The sequence below is a fragment of the Osmerus mordax genome, chromosome 16 (assembly GCF_038355195.1).
Source record: "Osmerus mordax isolate fOsmMor3 chromosome 16, fOsmMor3.pri, whole genome shotgun sequence".
In the NCBI taxonomy this organism is placed as follows: domain Eukaryota; kingdom Metazoa; phylum Chordata; class Actinopteri; order Osmeriformes; family Osmeridae; genus Osmerus; species Osmerus mordax.
Window position 1 is genome coordinate 13,691,514 of NC_090065.1, and position 19,041 is coordinate 13,710,554.

Below are 19,041 nucleotides of genomic sequence, written 5' to 3' on the forward strand. Positions count from 1 at the left end.
CGTTCTGAACGTAAAAAAAAGAAAAACAAAATTCAATAGGAAAATTAAACAAACAAAAAACAATATTTACATACTGCATTATAAATATGTCAAATGTACATCATTATACACAAAGTACCTCAAACGGTCACATAATGTAGATACACAGAAGTACCTAAAATATGATTAAAAACAAGGACAAAACCTTTTTAAGCAACATACCAAAAAAGGGTTTACAAGTCAAATATGGTGACTGTAGACCTAAAACCATTTCAATGTATTTGTCTGGGTGCATGTCTGGTAGAATACATCTTGCTGTCTGGGTGCATGTCTGGTGGAATACATCTTGCTGTCTGGGTGCATGTCTGGTGGAATACATCTTGCTGTCTGGGTGCATGTCTGGTGGAATACATCTTGCTTGCTGTGACAAGCCGCTCTGCAGCTTGCTCTGTCGGTCGGTCCACAAAAATGTCCCCAGTGGTACGTGGTTGCAGCTATTGCGAATTTGAGCTTCTTAAACTAATATTTACACTTACAGTATATCCTGTCTTTGGAGAGGGAATCACTTGCATTGAATAAGGGTTCTAGTCAAGCAAGTTTCTTACATTTCTCTTAGTTTATATGGGAAATCGGACATAGGTTGTTGTAGTCCTACTGCATACTACGATATGAACTTCTCATCAGACATGCCTTGAAATGCTTTAGCAAACTAATTGAAATATGTCGGTCCAACAGCCACCTGTACCCATTCTGACTGGAGAGAAGGACAACTATATTGTACCATAGTAAATTAAGGCTATCTACAAGCTCTGTTGACTTTTCAGTTTGAATTTGATTTGGTTGAATTGAAGAGAATAAGGAAATAAATTCCCTTGGTCTTATTACACACTGTTACTAACTGACCACAACTCGATTTTGTAGAGCTTCTAAAAAATGCAATACTGAAAGATTCAACAAAACCATGTAGATGATCAATGTACCAAATTCATTCGAGGAGGCTTTGCTCTGTAAACATAAACAGTGCCATTGTAAACTTGACCTTTTATCTCAAAATGGCAGAAGAAAATAAAGAAAATGTTTGTGCCACTTCAATATTCCTGTTATCCCACTACCTCGCCTTGGTTTATAATGACAAGTAATGATATATACACACAAACACATGATGAATCAGAGTGTAAAGTCATCTATACTTCTCCCAGCACCCCTTGTTGGCCCTTGAAATCTCAGGACAGAGCTCAATCTCAACACACAGATTCTTGGTTAGGTGCCCTGAATTGGGTTGAGGGGCTCGAGGGTTAGTTTAAGTCACATTTTAAGAAATGAGAGGCAACAGTTCCAAAAATCCACAAACTGAAGGAAGAACTACTTTGTACAGGTCTGCACAGCTTTTTGCTCTGTAATCTTCAGGCCAAACCACTGTAGGCATTTACATTTTCTCCCAACAGTGTCCACAAACAGGTTTCTGAACACACACGCACTTCCACGCACACATAGTACCACACTTTTCACAGCAACAACAGGAGAAGCTGTTGTGTATAGCGATCTCAAACCTTTGGCCACAGGAGGAGATTAGATATTCCATAACGTGTGCGGTTGGAAAACGGGGATAGGGTTTCTGTGTCAAACAATTATCAAAACACTTTAACCAGTCAGAAAATTACTTCAACAAAGATGTCATAATGATACAATTTCCCTCTTTCAATCAACCCTTTCAATGATTTTTGATTGAAGAGGCATCTTTACAAAACCATTCGGCTTGATGGTCATAAAACAGTGTTCCTCTTTATTCCCTTATAATCATGGATGATTTGCAAGAGGATCACGATAAGGGTGGAAGAACAAATGACTTTTTTTTTCTGCTCCCACAACGCATTGTGCAATCAACTCTTTTATGTCAAATGATTTCAACTGTTTTCCTCTGAAGCAAAATATTTCAATCATTTTGAATGTTCTTCTGGACCTGCTGTGCCTCTTGGTAGAAATGGCATGTCAAGAGTTTGAGCCCTAATTTCTGGATCAAACCCATTTCTTTTAAACTCTACATGAGTTTCTTGGTGAGTGCATGTGTGGTACCCTTCAGCCAATAATTCCCAAACAATGAAAGTCCTTCTACATTCCAGCATGGACGTGTGAAAGAATGGAGTTGCTCATTAAACTAAAAACAAAGAATGGTTTTGCTTCAAAAGAGGATCACATAAAATAAACATTCAAGCATTTAAAAAATGCTTTTCGTAGGGATGCTGCTTGACAATTGTTTGGTTGATGCTTAATCACAAAATTCTTCAAGCTTATCATGATCGTTTGCGCCTGTCACATCTCTGCGATGATAATTCCACAAACAAATAAAAGCAAAAAACAATATAAAAACAGACGCCCAACATTCGCCATCTAATAAAAGCATTCTGTCCATGGCTTCTGACTGACACAGTCTAGTTTACACAGTATGAGACGGTGGAGGGGGAGGAGGGACACAGTATATGGAACACAGTGTGTGTGTGTGTGTGTGCATGTGTGTGTGTGTATGTGTATGTGCGAGAGTGAGTGACACTCGTCCGCTCCTCCTCCGGGCTCTACATGATGCTGACGCTGCGGTTGAGCTCGCACTGGGCATTGTTGTTGACGTTGGGGTTCCGGCGGCTCATGTTGGGCGTGGCGGTGTTGGCCTGGCCGCTGGCGTCGTTGGGGCAGCCGTGCTGGAGCAGGATGTCCGAGCACTCCTGGCTTCCTGCCCGCCGGGCGTAGGACAGCGGCGTCTGGCCGCGAGCGTCCCGGCTCTTGACCTCCACGCCGTACTGTGGAGAGAAGCCCGTGAGGTAGGCAGTGGGGGAACACTTGAAAAACAGAGAAACTCAGGTCTGGTTCAGCGTTTCTCAAACCCAAGTTGTGGACAAGCGTCATACATGCTGAAATACAGCTTATAATTACTTTTGCGGTCCCTGGTGGATAGAAAAGAGCTTCCCTGTCAGCGTCTAGACACCAAGAAGTTTCAAAAAGCACCATTCAAGTTCATCCATCCCTTCCAAAACCACCCCCTCCAGTTCCCTCCCCATCCCAAATCAACCGTCACCCCGTTCCATCCGGGGACAAACGCCTGACCTTCGAACCCTCATCTCCCCTCAACCCCTCCCGCCGACTCACCCAGATGAGCAGCTGGGTGATGACCACGTTGGCCATGGAGCAGGAGAGGTGCAGGGCGGTGCGGCCATCGCCGTCTCCGTACGTCTCGTTCACCTCCTCTTTGGTGCCGTGGGCAAGGAGCAGCACCACCAACCTCAGGTCGTCCTCCACCACGGCCCGGAGCAGCTGCTGGCCCAGGGGCACGTCGGACTGGGGCAGCCCCACCAGGAACAGCTTCTGCTCATACTTAGCCCGGATCCAGCGCTCCTTCTCCTCCCTGGAGGCGGGAAAAACAGAGACAGGTTAGAGAGAGAGGCTCTGGGAGGACGGAGACAGAGCCCCCAACAGATGAGTTGCAGTTTGCTGCACCGGGCAGAAACTGGGCCCGCTTTAACATAATAGGTCGTATTTAACCGGAATACTGTGGAGGGATTTCTCCCATTAGTCCTAATAGTTATTCTTCAGATCCAAAAGCACTGGAGAATGAGCACCATTTTTCTCTGGCGGTGGAGTGAGAGCGACCCCAGGTCCCTGATTGTCAGGCCATTGTTGAGATGAGGGAGCACTGAAGAGCCAGATGCTTCTCCTAGCGATTACCCCACCTCCCGCTGATTACAGTCTGCGGCAGCAGGGTTCAAGTCTGGCCAGCTATCTAAAGGTTACACATTGTGAACAGAGCATGTCTGCTGTGGACAATACAGGAGGGAAGGGGACATGCTGTTATCAGTGCTGTCAGTCGTCAGTCTGAACCGGTGGATTGCCACAAAAGAGGCTTCGTGTTTGGTGGGTCCAGGCCTCCCCAGGGGTGGCCCGGCCCGGAGCCCGATCGATGGGGCTGAATGGCAGCCAGAGAGGGATGCGGCGATGTGGGGCTCCTTCAACTGCAGCCGGAGGCAGAGAATAGAAGGCCTTCGCTCCGCGGCCAGGCCGAATTCTATCTATCGCTCTCAATCTTGACCTCTTGTTTCTTTCTCTTCCCACACACAAACTGTCCAAAAAAAAATAAAAAAGGGGGTCGAAAATATTCTAAATCAATACGTGAATGGTTGAGCATGCCCAGTGTGGTGCTGACCCTGTGACCCCGTGGGCGGCTTGATAAGGGGAGTAGAAAGGGGCCGTTGTTTGGGTGTGTGGGTGAGTGACAGAGAGAAGAGGGCTGCCGCTGATAGGGGCCCAGCGGCTCCGCTGGTTAGAGTGACAAGGCTCCCCAGAGACCCTGCCATGGGCTTGGGCACCAACATCACTCACTACACCACTCACACCATCCACCAACAAGCACAGCCAACACGCTACTTCACCTCATTCAATCACTCAATTATGCTGAGAGAACGTGAAAATAAACAGGGCTCAGTTCAGCGTGTGTGGAAAACATAGTACAAAGATTTGCCGACTTCTTTTTTTTTGGTCGCCGTCATCGTCGTAGATTGGTTTATTGGTGTGTTCTGTCTGCGTGTTCCTCTTCTATCCCAGGAGCTGTGATGACAGCAACCCGGTAACAGTTGCCTCAGCCCTGACACTTCTCGTTATGACCTCATGATAGCAGCTGGCTGAGGGTAGTAGCCTGCCCTCTTCAGACAGAGAACATTCCAGACTCATATGTCACCTGCCAGGCTCATGCCTCGCCAGGATCCATCTTACACACACGTGCGCGCACACACACACACACACAGCCCTAGCACCGGCCTCAGTCACAGGGGTTAATTATCTGTCCAACAAGAGGCCAGACCTTGTCAGCACCGGCCTAGGAATTTGATGAACTGCAAAGAGCCATTAGAAGCTCATAAAGCCACTTAGCCTTACTGATAAAACAGTTACCTCCACCTCTTACTGTCCATCGCTAATTAAAAGACCGGAACATTTTCAGGGAAAAGGTTAAATTGTTGAGTATTAGCTTTTACACAGGCGTCCTTTTAAAGGTTTTCAGATTAGCTCAAAGCTTTATGACCACCGGTGAGGACCAGTTGAATAGAAATTTGTATATTCAAATCTGAGAAAGGTTACCTTTCCCTTTTGTACACAGTTCAAATAAGTCTTTTCTTCAGACTGCAGGGGCTATAAGAGCAACAATGTAGTCCTAATGACAGGCAATTGCAGTGGCCAGCAGTTTTATGGTGTGAGCCCTCCATCAAACTCTAGTCTGTCATTATGTGTGGACAAGCCTGTTAGGAGATCAATGGTGCCCCAGCTCTTTGTGGATAGCTCAGGGTAGGAGGGTGTTGGCCTTCCTTCCTTCTACTGTCCAGAAAACTGATTCACAAAACATGAAAGTTCTGCTTCTGGGAATCCCAGATGTATGCAAAATGAGAGCACATCTCTGCTTTGAAATGAACCACAAATCAGTATTTGTTAATATTTGAAATTGGTCCTAAAATTCACCGAGGGTAGTTGTCCAAAGTTGGCTTCGGGAAGGTAACTACTGAATGGGGTTCCATAACCAAAGAACGCAATGAAGTGACATGAGGTAAATGAGGCAGAAAGTGAGCACCAAGATGGGAAGCAAAAAGGCTGAGGAGAACCATTAAGAAGATGTCAACGTCTGAGAAAGGAGCCTGGAGGACACTTTGTTAGCCCCCGCCACAAGACCGGGGCCAAATACTTCAGAAGAAGCCCACAGTACCCCGGTACTTCAGTTCCAAAAACAACCACACAACTTTAAAGAGGTTTTTGAAGAAAAAACAAGAGCAGTGGTCAGGCAGTGGTGTCTCAAATTCCTCAACTGCTGCCACTTTAAAGGTAGAGTGTGAAAGGATGTGAAATGGTAATCCCGCCTCCGTCTTTTGTTTGGAATACAAAAAAAACTATCCAAACAGAGGTAGGGTTTTAGGCAGGCAGGGGGAAAACCGAGACCCTTGAAAAGGACACTTCCTCTCCACAGGAGGAAGAAAATAAAATCAGCTGATTTAGCATGTCAAAGCACAGGGAGAAAGAAGGGGGGGGGGGCTGAGAGGAGATAGAGAGGGAACTTTCTCAGCGGGGGGAGATTCAGGAAATCAAGCCGACGCTCACCCTCTCTCACACACGCACACACACACACACGCACACGCACAGACAATACGACCATCACGCTTGCAGACAAACACACACACACCTCCTTCCCCAGTCTTGCGCACATGCTTGCTCAAAATGATTGCGTTGCTCAGGGACCAAGGAGGGGTCAATGAAAAGCTGTGCCTTTGTCTCTGTGAACTATGAACACTGTAGTTGGTTGCAGCATGAACTTCCCAAGTCAGTGGGAGCATAGATAGGTAGACAGTAAAGAGAGAGAGAGAAATAAGTAACAAATAAGTGAAAAATACTACTTCACATTTGCTTTTAAGTGCCGTCCACTCTAATCTTGGCAGCATGAATTACAGAAAATACTGAAACAAAAGCCTCCTTATAATTCCATGGGCTCGCCAAGCCCCGAGTTGAGCAATGGATTCTGACCCTGAAATAATTAAGTGGCAAATGGCGGAATGATTCTCCTGAACCCAGCCCACAGAGTCAAGAACACATGACTGCATTCACATAAAGAGGAACAAACAAGGGTAATTAGTCAAGCCTGAAAGACAAAAGGCAAATGGGGATTTATTGGGGCAAAGAGAGAGTGTGACAGAGGGGGCGTGGCGTCGGAGGAAAGGGGAGGCCGGGGAATGTGCGCTCCTCTCCGATGTAAAGGTGCCCTCAGTGGCCTGTGTGAAGAGGAGGATGTCCATCCCACCATCCCTTGCCGCCCCGTCTTTCAGAACGGGGACAACGCCCGGCCCTCCTAACCAATCAGGGACACCAACCCCCCACCCCCTCCTCCCCCTCCCTGCTCCTCAACATTCACGGTGGAGACATCAAATAGATACGCTGAGAAGGGAGGGGGGCGGGGGGGGGCATCCAAACAGGCCTCTCCGTGGGGGCGGCCTGCGCGTACGGGACTGCTTCCCATGCAGACAGCTTCACTACTCCCATGCTGAAAAGCTGGGAGCGAAAGAAGAGGACAGAAAATGGAAGAGAGAAGGAGGAAAGAAGGAAAAAAAAACACACGCACACACACACACACACACACACACACACACACACACACGCAGGGAGAGAGAAAACTGGGCCCCAGAGCTTCAAAGGTTGCTAGGGGCGAGCAATGAGCGAGCCACACATTAAAGGACAACTGTTAAAGTGCTAAATAAGGCTCCCTATGGTCAACAGGGTACAGTTTCAAACCCTTATCCTGCGCTAGGGGTTACAACAACACAGCAATTCAACCAGGAAACAGAATTTCGGGGATAGACTCGAATGGTGGTGGTTTTTTTCAGCCATGCCCATAGCGGGGTCTAGACAGACCTAATCGTTCCTACTGGAATCAAAAGGTTGTTTTGTGGAGTGGCCTCTCTTAAGAGGGGCCATGAGAGGAGCATCTGTGAGCCCCAGGCAGCGAGATGACTAGAATATATTGTGACATTAATGAGGTTGTCAGAGCCCCCATGATGGAGTGCCTGTGTTTTTGTGCCAGCAAGACTAACACCCTTAAACGCTCTCACTGTTAACCCCTACTGCCCCTTCCCTCTGCCACAAAGCACCCAGACAATATCACACGCACACACATGCACACATGCACACACCCATGCAGAGGATCGCACATGCTAACCCTAACTCAAACAAATCCTTCAACGTGAAGTTGACTTTGCATCGGAATGCATCTCCTATTTGGTGATGCGACGGTACGTTTTTGTTAGCCAGGGAATTCATCACAGCTCTAATATAGCAGAATCGAACGCTCCCTAAATCTAGCTGTGGCCTTGTCTACCTGGTCCTGAAACCCAGTGACGTGGATAATTAGTGACCACGGCGTGTCCCTTTCCCGGGCGAGGCTAATTACTGACCTCTGGGTTTCATTTAGAGAAGAGAGAAAGTGTGTGAGAGAGGGAGAGAAAGCGAGAGCGTCCTGGACAGGGGGTCCCAGCCATTCATTTGTCTAAATTAATTACCCCCACCTCCACCAGGGCTCCTGGCAAGGCCAGCTATTCTAAAGCCTCTTCAGAGAGTTGGCGCTCTCGCTCCCCCCCCCCCCCCCCTAACCTGTGAGTAGCCAGCGAGTCTCCGAGCTCAGAGGTTTGGAAGCGAGCGAGCGCGGGTGGGAGTGGGGGTGGAGTGAGCTCGCCAGAGTCATTACCCCGCCCGGGAACCCTACGCTCTCTGCCAGTAACACACACCGCCGCCGTCGCGTTGCCGAGGAGCACGGCCACACGCAGAGTTCTCCAGGGAGGAAGGAGTTAAAGAGCAGGCCGAGGTCTGGAGAGGTTAGCGGTGTGATTCATTTTTATTACAGCGCGGGCCCTGCAGGCGGTGAGAGTGGCAAATTATTTCTGAAACAAAGTGGAGGGCTCTCATCAGAGCTATTACCTGGCCCTCGCCCGGGGCACCGCGAGCCCACAGAGGGTGACAGTGAGAGGCCCGCGTCGGTGAGGGATAGCCGTCCACATCCGTCCACGCTCCGGGACATCGCCCCAAATGAGAAGGAGTGTGTGTGAGGGAGAGCGCATGTGCGTGTTTGGAAGTGTGTGTTTTCTTCCTGTGTGCGCCTGTCTGTCTTTGTCTCTCTGCGAGTGTGTGTGCGCGTGAGGTTTGGTCTGTGTGTGCTCTAAGTGTGTGTTTGTGTGTGAGAGAGACTCCGTGAGGTCTGAGGTTAATATGAGCCAGTGGCTTCCCCTGTACCAGTTAATACAGTCCGCGCAATTTTCTCTCACGAGCGTGCCAGCCAATTAGAGAAGACATGCAGAACACAACGACAGCCAGGTGCTAATTAAAAGAACAACTCCCCACCAATATGCTGACTGCAGACATTGCTGGGACACATCGCTCTCAGAGATTTATGTGAGCTGAGTCATTTATGTCATCATGATCTATTGATGGACCCACTCCCTAACTGGCATTCAAACACATGAATAATTTCAAACATACATTGTAATCCAAGATATGAATCTAATCTGAACTCTTCTGGCGTGATATTATTAAGCTGTTATATCAGAATATACATTTACATGCATTCATTCAGCAGGCGGTTTTACCCACATTGACGTATAGTAGTGTATATTGTAAATGTGCAGCAGATAATAAAAGGACTACATCCACCTGAACATAGATATGGAAAGATATGGGATAGCCTGACCAAAAGTGACAATGCCACATCTATTATGGAGCGTCTGTGAATCTTCACCACAACAACCAGCATGTTGAATTCTCCCCATTCTCAATTCTGGATTCTAGAAGCTAAACCAATCTTGTGGATGAATGCATCTTAAATACAATTTCTAAAAGACCCCCCCCCCACCACCAAAAAAGGGGGTATAAAAACTAGCGTAGCAGGAGACATTCGATCAGTCGGCAAGGCCCCATCTTCAGGTAGTTACTGAATCGTTTAGATTAGGTGTCACTAATGTTTAGCAGACGGAGGACGCAGCGGCTCGACTGCCTGGGCGCCATCACAAAGATGCTCGGCGTCAACACGGTGACACAATTAAAACACGGGGCCTCTCTGGGGGGGCCGGCGAGGGCGGGGGACGGGACGTGTCTGACAGGCCTGGCGAGACAAGGTGAGTCAACGTCCCTCCCTCACGTTTCCAGAATACGACCTGGGAAACATGTACTTCAGATGCAAGGTGGAGACGGATGTTTTTTATTCCCCAGAACAAGGCCCGCGACAAGACGACAAGCAAAAGAAGGAACACATAGTAATCAGTGATTACCATGAGATAAACGAGTGGTGGTTTCTTCCTCCCAGGGTTGGTTAATGGGTGTAAGTAGAGAAATGCTTGTTTGATGGGGGGGGGGGGGGGGATGAAGAAATTACCTCCCTCCCTCCCTCCTCCCCCCCAGGATGAGATCAGATTTTCCTGACAATGAAAAACATTCCGCCCCGAGGCGACTCAGGGAAGACTGACGGGGGGGAAGGAGAGGAATCAACATCGATAATCTTTCATCAAGTCGACGTCGAGGCGCTTTGGCCATTCGATACATAACTGTGGGCCATCGCTCAATTCAGACGGCACCTCCGTGGGCAAGCCAGACAGACAGAGGACGCCGTCCTGTCGACAATCGACTCAAATGTGTCTGCGGTCTACAAAACATCTAGAACCTTAATCTGACATCACCTTCCAATGGTTCCCTATGGAGGGGTTCTGTTTCTGCTGAAGCGATGGCGGTTCGAAGCAGACTTCTAACCCTCAAAGAGCACGACAGACTCAGTGTGTGTGTGGTGTGTTTGGGTCTTTGACACTATGACCTGAACAGTGCTGTCCTCTGTCTTCTCTGACAGGCACAGCGAGCCCCCCCCCCCCCCCCCCCCCCAGTGATGGATATGTGACAGGGCAGGCAAGGAGCCCTGGGGCCTGGCCCCTGGGGTGGGGGGCCAACACTACAATGGGCTGCTTAATTACCTCCACCTCCTCATCCCAGGCCATTAGACAGGCGGGCTGGCTTGGCCTAACCTGTCAACCAGAGATAAACAACCCAAAACTGAAAAATGTTCTGGTCTGGGTTCTTACTGGTTTATACAGAGGGGAGGTACAGAGGGGAAGTACAACTCAGTCTGATAGACCACCTGTCCACAACCTAGTTCAAAGTGAACTGTCAGACTGATTCAAAATCATTGTGGAGGTGCTTCCCATTTCCTGCAAATGCACTGAACATCTATTTCAGCAGTGATGTGTTGATGAAATAGAAAGTTCTGGTTCATTGGTAGAACGTAGGGCCGGTGGGGCTGTCATGTAAAGGGGTTCCTGGTCTCCAGCACCAGAGTGACACTCATACCCCAAGTGACAGGCTCAGTTTACTCGGAGTGGAGCCTTTAACACCTAGGCTCCAAATGATGTCACACTTGACACGCTGTGAATTATGGGTCTTAAGACAAGACAGATGATAGAAACAAAGTGAGAGACAGACAGAGAGAGAGAAATATATCAAAGGACAAGAGGCTAAACTAAAACAATTGCATACTATATTACAGGGGCGAAGGTTTGTTTTAAACTGAGGATGTGGGTGATAAATATTTTCTGCAAAAAAGTGTGGGGGACAGATTAGCTGTTTTCAAATGTATGTCAGACGTATACTGAAATATTGTCAGATGTATACTCAAATCTAGGCCCATGCTATACCACAATGACAGACCCAGACACAATAGAGGTGTGTGTGTGTGTGTGAACAGACCTGCTGCAGTCTGAGCCAGGCTTGCTGTAGCCCTCCAGAGCGCCCTCCCACACACTGTTGGCCATGGCGTTCCCGATGGCCGCCATCACCATGCTGAGCTCCACGGGCCAGTCGTCCAGGTCCAGGGAGCGCACGCGGGACAGGTGGGTGCCCAGGTTCCTGTGGATCCCCGAGCACTCGATGCAGATCAGAGCCCCCAGGTTCAGACTGGCCCAGTCTGGATCTGGAGAGATGGGAGAGGAAGTCGTTTCAGACAAATAGTACCGCAATCTTTTAGGTTTAACACAAATCTTGAGGCGTTTTTATGCTTTATTGGACAGCTTTCAGTGAAATGTGGCAAGGCAGGGAGAGAGAAGGGAAGACATGTAGCAAAGGTCCCAGGCTGGATTCGAACCCATGCCACTGCTGTAAGGCCTCAGCCGATGTGCTATGCGTCCTTATCCAGTGAGCCACCGCAAATACCACTCCCAAGGCAGGCTTGAGACAACCGCTCGGTGCGTTGCTGATCCCTGAGGTGGTTCAGAACGTGTGGAGACAGTACTCACTGGGTGCATCACAATCCACACAGAAGCTGTTCCCTCTCACGTTGCGTACGGACTGCATGGCCACCGCGTCGCTCTGGCTGCCCAGCCGAGACTGTTGGGAGGTCACAGAGACAGGAGGTCAGAAACATCCCAGCAGACGGGGGAGAGAGGAGGAGGAGAGGTACGGGGGTGGGGGGGGGGGTGGGAGGCTTTGAATGCTGATAGAGTGAGGGAGGGAGAGAGACAGAGAGAAAGAGAGGGAGGGGGAGAGAGAGAGAGAGCGAGAAAGAGACAGAAAGAAAGAAAGAGAGGGAGGCAGGGAGGGGAATGTAAAAATGAGGTGTTGTCTCCCCAGCACGCTGACACAGCCTGTGTTCCTATCTGGGATGTCTGTCAGCCCTAATAAGAGATCCCCCACAATGTACTGAACCTGGCTAACAAGACAGCCTCCCACGAGTGACGGCTCACAGACAGTCCAGGAGACAGAAGAGAGAGAGGGGGGTTGTCTGTGTGACAACATATAACCCTCTTCTGGATGATGGGGGGGTACGGCGCAGGTTAACGCTGTAACGGCATGGCTGTGTTTAAACTAAACACGTGTGGAGTGCATGGAGTTCATGTCATCAGAGATCAAACAGGAAAGAACGCTGAGGTGGACCTCAGGGTTCTGTTTGTGTTGGCTGGCGCGGGCGCCCACCTTGTTCTTCATGCTTTCACAGGACTGCAAGCTGGCGAAGATCTGGCTCTCGATGGCCTGGACCCAAAGCTCTCGCTCCTCGAACGTGGACGCCTCGAAGTGCCACATCTGGCCGGTCAGGGACACGATGACAAACTCAAACGACTCCTCTTGCTCTGGAACAGAACGACACAAATTACCCACTGATGCTCGGGATACATTACAGTGGATGGAGATGTCAAAAGCTGGAGGTGTGTGACGAGAATTGTAATTTTCCAAATGGCTGGGCTATTTACGGACAATGCCGCAAAAACCGCAGGCAGACGGTCAAGTGCTTGAATTAAGTTATTTTTTGTTGTTGATTTCTTTGATATGTAATTGATAGTCGGGGCATGGATGTCCTGTTAAAGCACGATGAGGGCAACCCTACTCAAAACTGATTGTGCACCCTTGAAAATAATGACCAGTGCTATAATGCACTTAGCATAACTGGTTGTTACAAACAACCACAGCATTTATACATCCTGTGCATTTATACTGCCTGGTTTTCTGTTTAGTGTCCCATTTCTTACATGCCTTTTCCAGGAATCCTGTTTATTTAACCTAATTAGGAGCACATCTGTAGGATATTAACTATGGGATGTAGACGTTTAATCTGTAATACACTGCTGATGATGAAGCAGCCGTTATGGAAATGTCACCTGTCATATGGGCTGGGGGCTTTGACACGACATATGCTATACCACAGCATCATAATGCTTCCTCTGCTTAGAGGCAATTCATTAAGCCGCTACAGTACAATGTGAGTGATGTAAATCCTCTGTTCTCTGCTCATGCATGATCTCATTGCCAAACGATTTGTAATTACCTAATTATGGCTATGCAAATAGCGCTCGTCATTTGCATAAACCATGTTTCGAGGACTGGAGGCGGATATTCACAGGGGAGGACGGCGCTCTGCTACACAGCTCTCCGTACCTCTTCAAATGGTTTGAGTGCGTGTGGGACAAGTTAGGTGTTAACTCTTATCAAAGACAGAGCCATTATTGTGTAGTTCTTGGAAAAAAAAACTTGGGGGGAACAGGCATCTGTGACTGTGTGAGTATGTGCCACACAAAAGGATCACGTCCAAAAGCTAAACAGATGTCCAATTGAATGACCAATTTCACCACGGAAACATCTCCTTGTGTCACTCGAAATCATTACATAACCTGGTCTGCTTCATCAGAGATATGATCACAGCTGGAATTTCTAATCAATTCCATCTCCTTGTCTGGAGAAATGACCTCGCTCTGGCACAGGAGATATTGCCAGATGACAGATGCCCGACAGACAGCACTAATGGAGCAATCCCAACGTGCTAGTGGAGGGCCATCACTGCAGGGGGAAAGCTATAATCCAATTAGCCCTACACCAACTTCAATTATCTGATTTAGTTTGTGAGATCGACTACAGGTCACAGAATCAATACAGGACTCGGAGGGTCTTTATATAAACGTACAGGGCAAGAGGGTTTATGGAAGCAGTTAGAGTCACGGTGCTCGAGACACAGACCACATGTGACATTTGCAGTTGGTGCTCAGTAGATGGAGTTGCTTCAGCGCCCAAAAAAACAATACAGAGAAAACCACGCCAAAGAATAATGTAGTCATTTTACAGACACATTAAAAACCTCTGAGATGGCCTTCAAAATCCCTTCAAAATGCTTCAATTTGTGTGGCTCTCCTTAGAGTCCAATGATGTTCCACTTGTGGTTTCGTCTCTGAAAAACCTGAACAAAGCTAATTATTTCGTTGGCTGACCAGGCAATAAATTGGAGGCATTAAAACACTTTCATTATGGAGATTAAAAAAGCAACGAATGGCTGCCTTCATAAACTGATGAGGGGACGGCAAAAACAAGTCTCCATGTGTACTATAACAAGAGTACGGTACTAGAACCACCAGGAGGAGAGGAGAGGGACATTAACCCGACCAGAGAGGAGGGAGAGGGTGTGAAGGGAGCAGGGTTCTCTTGCAGTGTCGTAGCCCCACCAGCGACATCGTTAGGAGCAGATGCAGTATCGCATATTGCTTTTTAATGCAGGAGAGGCAACTGAAAAGGCCATTCCACTGCGTAAACCAAAGTAATCCCCCTTTCCATGGCATGTGATGACGAGGGTCAGCACATCCTCCTCCAAGGCAAGGATATGAGCGTGAACGATGGGCCGAGGTGTCCCTGCTATGGAACGGGCAGCTGCCCATGATGGCAGGCTGCTAGCATCATTAGCTCTCCTGATGCTACCCAATAGGTCAGGTTAGCGCCACGCTAACTGGGGAGCAAGCAGTTCTGTCACATTAACATCAGCGTTGACCCCCCGCCACCGTATCATCTACCAGCTACACAATCAACAAGTCCCTGTCAATTAGAACTGGATTAACATAGCTGAAGCCAGTGGGAGGATATGGAGGAATAATATCTAAATGTGATGGGGGGGGGGGGGGGGGGGGGGGCAACTGGGTAGAACGAGGCAAAGATGATTTGCTTTAATTAACATGGCATAATAAAATGGAGATAAGACTGTAATGTTGTTGTGAGGAGAGAGAGATGTGTGAGGTGTAATAACCAACTGGATGTCATTGAAGACAAATACGGACATTCCTAAGCTTTACTGTATTGAATTGATACTTAGAATATACGTTTTTAAAGTAACAAAGTTACTTAAAGACCCATGAAGTGGTTGAATATGAGCATGTGACTGTTAATCACATGGGTGATGTGGATTAGAGTAGAGACAATATCCATAGCATGTACTGGATGAGTCAGAGATGGATGAAGTTTTAGGGGCACACTGACCTTGAGCTAGAGGTACAGGGACCTCAAAGGGGGGAGAGAGAGGCCCAACATTTGGAAGGGAGCGATGAGGAGAATAGTGAGGCAAGGGCAGACATTGACTGTAACTATTTGTTCTTTGCGGTTGTGAACACATTAGTTTAGATTAGTTTAGTTTAGAGCTGCCTTGCAAGCGCTTGTATAAACGTGCATAAAAAATATGCTGTGGTCCTTTTCAAGTTTAGTAGTAAGACTGACCTAAAGTACGACCATTCTAACCTGGAAGGCCCTTGATTCAGAAATGTCGCTATGTCATCATTTAAACAACTATAAACACCCACTTTTAACTAACAAATCTGCAAACTTGGAACAGCCCCCTCAGTCAGTCAGTCATGGGTTATCGTTAACCGTACTATGATCAGTCAGTCATGGGTTATCGTTAACTGTTTTATGACGTCGTCCCTGGAGCACCGTAGGGTTAGACCCAACAGGATGGTGGTCCTGCCCTGCTCTGGTGAGTGGCAGCAGGGGCTCCAGCGGAGAGCTGGATTGGGCCCTCTAGTCTGGGGTTCAGGGCGGATGCCCTCTAGTCTGGGGTTCAGGGCGGAGGCCCTCTAGTCTGGGGTTCAGGGTGGATGCCCTCTAGTCTGGGGTTCAGGGCGGCGGCCCTCTAGTCTGGGGTTCAGGGCGGAGGCCCTCTAGTCTGGGGTTCAGGGCGGATGCCCTCTAGTCTGGGGTTCAGGGCGGAGGCCCTCTAGTCTGGGGTTCAGGGTGGATGCCCTCTAGTCTGGGGTTCAGGGCGGATGCCCTCTAGTCTGGGGTTCAGGGCGGAGGCCCTCTAGTTTGGGGTTCAGGGCGGATGCCCTCTAGTCTGGGGTTCAGGGCGGATGCCCTCTAATCTGGGGTTCAGGGCGGATGCCCTCTAGTCTGGGGTTCAGGGCGGATGCCCTCTAGTCTGGGGTTCAGGGCGGAGGCCCTCTAGTCTGGGGTTCAGGGCGGAGGCCCTCTAGTCTGGGGTTCAGGGTGGAGGCCCTCTAGTCTGGGGTTCAGGGCGGAGGCCCTCTAGTCTGGGGTTCAGGGTGGATGCCATCTAGTCTGGGGTTCAGGGCGGAGGCCCTCTAGTCTGGGGTTCAGGGCGGATGTCCTCTAGTCTGGGGTTCAGGGCGGATGCCCTCTAGTCTGGGGTTCAGGGCGGATGCCCTCTAGTCTGGGGTTCAGGGCGGAGGCCCTCTAGTCTGGGGTTCAGGGTGGAGGCCCTCTAGTCTGGGGTTCAGGGCGGATGCCCTCTAGTCTGGGGTTCAGGGCGGAGGCCCTCTAGTCTGGGGTTCAGGGCGGAGGCCAGCGGCACCGTCTCCAGCGCCCAGCCAGCCAGCCTCTCCTCTGTCTCAACTCTATCACCCTCCACCTGCACCTTGGGGAGATCCATCTCCCTGGGGAAACCAGAAAGGCTTTAAGAAGCTAGTGTGTGTGTGTGTGTGTACAACAGCTAGTGTGTGTGTATGTCTGGTTGAACTGATGACACTGCGCCACAACACTTTGTTTTGGTACGAAACGTGCGTCGCCTTGCCGCTGTGTGTTGTGTAGGGGCCCGCGTCAGGTGGTCACTTAAACAAGTGCTCCCCGTTCCTGTAAATGAACGAGCAGTTGGGAAGAACAGGCCAAGGCGGTGCCATCTGTAAATGTCACAGCGGCTGCTTGCTCATTTTACACATCATTAAAGCCAATATTCCTAACCTGTATCAGAGCAATCAGGAGCAGGCCATTACTGGGACAGGGGCCTCGGGGGGAGGTGGGGGGGACGACACACACACACACACACACACAAGCAACCTCCGAGAGGCGAGCACGGAGACAGAGTGCACTCTCCATCTCTTTGACACGCGCACTCGCACACGGAAACGTGGAAGGAGCCGCACTCACACTTTTCCACACACACACACACACCCGCACACACACACACCCGCACACACACACACGCAGTGCTCAACAACCTGATGGTGAAGAAGAAAAAACCCTAGAACCAACACAAAATCCTAATAGGAGTTACACTTAGCGATACGGCAAAAGGAAAACACGGTCAATTATACGTGTATCTGTGGGCAGTGTGCATGGAGCCCAAATGAGAATCTTGTTATTCCGTTGTCTCCCTGCGAAGCGCCGTGTTGAGAAGCCGAGGAGAGCCATTACAGGAACAGAGGCTCCAGGGACAGCTTTGGGAAATGAGACAGAGTCTGGGAGTGACAAAACAAAGTATTGAGATAAACACCCACCATTAGCACAGGCAGTTAAACCTCCATTTTCTAATCCTCAGCTGGACTCAAGAGGATGTTAACCATTACCTCACTGAGGTGGAGAGACCTACAGGAGGGCCTCTCATAGTGGGTTACCTGCTACCTGTCTGTCAGGGGCTTACAGTGTGAGTGACAGCAGGCAGGAACATGTCAGTTCACGTATTAGTATTACTATGAGTAAACAGTTTGAAGATATCAAGACCTTGGCAACCTAACGTCAATTAAGAATGTTACCCATCCAAACCTAAATCTCCCACACCAACAAGATCCTGCCAATGGGAATATCTTCATTTCCAAAGCCATTCCAGTCTGTGCCAAGTCTCACCTCTCAAAATTCTCCAACTCGCTCTCTCCACTTCTACCCTTGTCTGCTCTCACACAACACGCTACCCTACCAAACAACAAATAAAAACTTGATACACCTTCCACCCCAAAAAGAAGATACGTTAATGGCGTTCCCTGACAGTCTGCATTAATCAATGGGAGCTCCCCTCGAACACAACTCTTTATCGGTCATCGATTTTCCAGTGGGTTTTAAGGAGAGCGGCGCGCTGAGAGAGCTCATCGCCAAGGAGGCTGCTGGGAAACACATTAAGAGGCTGTCAGTTGCCCCGCTATGCATCCTGCATCACTCTTTAAGCACATGAGAAGTTCATTACACTGCACAGCTCAGACAGCGAGCAGGTTATCGGCGCTTGGGTCGGAGCGTGAAAGCGCACAACGGCAGTCGACGCGGCGAAACGTTTGCGCTGTCTTTCAACGTCGCGTCTCTTAAAGCGCGAGGGGTAAAGCTGCACAGTTCACAGCTGACACTTCCTCTGAGGGGAAGCGGTTCTCCGAAAATGTCTCCACGACACAGCTTCAGCGACAATTACATGTCCGTCCATCTGTTTTTTTGTCGCCATTGATGTTTGTCGGCGTCTCCCACATTTCTGTGACATACAACATTTAGCTTGCTAAGTCCTGTTTCTGGTTTACAGGCATTAGCGCAACAGATTCACCAGTGTCTTGTCTAACATTTCCCAACGATTGCTCACCTAAAAACGCACACAGGTCCTTTGATTTATGATGCTTCAGAACTACTCAAATTCAATTTCGGCCTGCATTCCGGGGCTCTGATTGCCCCGTAAATGAGATAAACTGATCGCAATTTATTCAAGGATCCCGTCTCTCCTCCTCCTCTCCTTCTTTTGAGACACAGAACCCGCATCTTACAGCTGACTGACTCCGATATTTAAGCAATATGTCTGTATTCCTGAGGCATTCAGCAGAACAGACAAGCTGATGCTAATAGAAAATATCAAAGGGGGGAGGAAGGGGGGAGGGAGGGGGGATAAGAGAGAAAGAGAAAGGATGGAAAAACAATGTGTTTCTTTGATGGGAAAGAAAACTTTTGAGTCGACCTGTTCCACACAGTGACACAAGCTGGCAACCACGGCTGAAGGCTAGGTATTGTAGCCTATTTTCCGAAGTC

The 19,041-nt window shown here is 48.9% G+C and overlaps 1 protein-coding gene across 3 annotated transcripts in view; it reads right to left on the minus strand.

Moving 5' to 3' along the window:
- Positions 1-335: 335 nt before the first annotated feature.
- The window catches only part of agap3 (ArfGAP with GTPase domain, ankyrin repeat and PH domain 3), a 70,534-nt gene continuing 51,828 nt past the window's right edge, over positions 336-19,041 (minus strand). For 2 of the 3 annotated variants that reach the window (XM_067252663.1, XM_067252661.1), the window contains exons 14-18: positions 12,487-12,641; positions 11,811-11,901; positions 11,266-11,488; positions 3,118-3,373; positions 336-2,771 (exon numbers count right to left, since the gene is read on the minus strand). In XM_067252663.1, the coding sequence (XP_067108764.1) occupies positions 2,550-2,771; positions 3,118-3,373; positions 11,266-11,488; positions 11,811-11,901; positions 12,487-12,641 (947 nt within the window). In that variant the 3' untranslated portion in view covers positions 336-2,549. Of the gene's footprint in view, positions 2,772-2,843; positions 2,916-3,117; positions 3,374-11,265; positions 11,489-11,810; positions 11,902-12,486; positions 12,642-19,041 lie in introns of those variants that run through there. The other variant, XM_067252662.1, reaches the window with a different exon arrangement.